At 39.1% G+C, this 1341-nt stretch overlaps 1 protein-coding gene across 1 annotated transcript; it reads right to left on the reverse strand.

The window, feature by feature from the left end:
• Position 1: 1 nt before the first annotated feature.
• On the reverse strand, positions 2 to 1339 carry EIN_319550 (protein kinase domain containing protein; the record flags this gene model as incomplete). Its single annotated transcript, XM_004253749.1, has 2 exons — positions 2 to 7; positions 71 to 1339. Coding segments are annotated over 2 exons (1275 nt in total), but the record flags the coding sequence as incomplete, so codon positions are not given.
• Positions 1340 to 1341: the final 2 nt, after the last annotated feature.

Genomic DNA, 1341 nt, shown 5'->3' on the forward strand with positions numbered 1-1341 from the left:
TAACACCCTTTCCCACCATCACACTACATTATCAATTACTTGTGTTTTATTATTGAAATTTAAAACAAACCTCTTCACCATCATCTAATAACCCATTCCCACATTTGGAAGACAAACAATATTTTCGCGGTGTTTGAAACATTCGATACCCTAAAGATGTGTCACATACACAATGATCACAACCTACACCACCATCACATTGTTCGCCCATTCCAATTTCATTGTCACCACATGTACTCAGAGAGCACTTTGTAATTCCAGAAATGGATTTTGGAGAATACCCATCAAAGCACATACACGTATCTGAATCACATAAAACGTCTTTGAAATTTGAGGTGTCACATTCTTCATATCCACTGTCGTACTTCCCATTTCCACATAAAGAGCACACCCCATTCTTATTGACATACCCCGCATCACATATACACTTTTGTTGTGATGTACTGCATATCCCATGTTCTCCACAATCCATTGGACATACTGCATTAACACTCAATGTAATAGTCACTGGCATTTTAAATGAAGTGGTGACTAAGATGAAGTAATTTTTGGTTGGACTTAATGTGACCACTGCAGCCGAATGCTCCAAATCAGAAGTTCCACACGTCTTACTTCCAATTGTTACACATTGCGCATTTGCATTGTCACGCCCACATGAAAGTGTCTTGTCAATGGTTTCAGTGTTATCTATTGCTATAACATTAAACCCAACTTCAACTCCAGGTGGACTGTCACAGGTAGAAATTGATATGGACTGATCTACTCCACGGACTAAAAACCACTTGCCAAGCTCGTCATATGGGAGACAAGCGTCACTCGCTTTCAACATTCTGTCCGATAAAAACACTTTAGTGCCATTTTTTAAGATGATGTCGTTCCATAAAATTTCTTGGTAAAAAACACCACAAGAACTGGTCATGTGTGTGACGACCACTGGAAGGTCCATTGAAAACTCTTCATTAAAAGGCTTTGATATGAAGACGTATTTTGGAACGTTTTGTTTGACAGAGAAGAGCACTAAAGACGATAAAATGTAGTCGTCGACATCATCACTAGTAATATCGCAGTCAACTGGAGAGTCAGGGATGCGCTCATTTTTACACGAATTGTGAACGGAAATTTTAGTGTCTTGATCGATCTCCTTTTGTTGTAAATTATAATAAGCGATGACGTAACTCCCATAGTGGCGTACCGTCTCGACAGACACATACCCATCTTCTGCGCTTTGAATTTGTAACCAAAATCCTAGAGAATATGGAGTGTCTTGCGCTGTTCTATCATCACAAGTTTCTACGGTATAACTCGCCTGATTTACTGGTAATGTGATTTCGACTGTTTCAT

The sequence above is a fragment of the Entamoeba invadens genome, assembly GCF_000330505.1.
Source record: "Entamoeba invadens IP1 unplaced genomic scaffold scaff_1105074724328, whole genome shotgun sequence".
In the NCBI taxonomy this organism is placed as follows: domain Eukaryota; phylum Evosea; order Mastigamoebida; family Endamoebidae; genus Entamoeba; species Entamoeba invadens.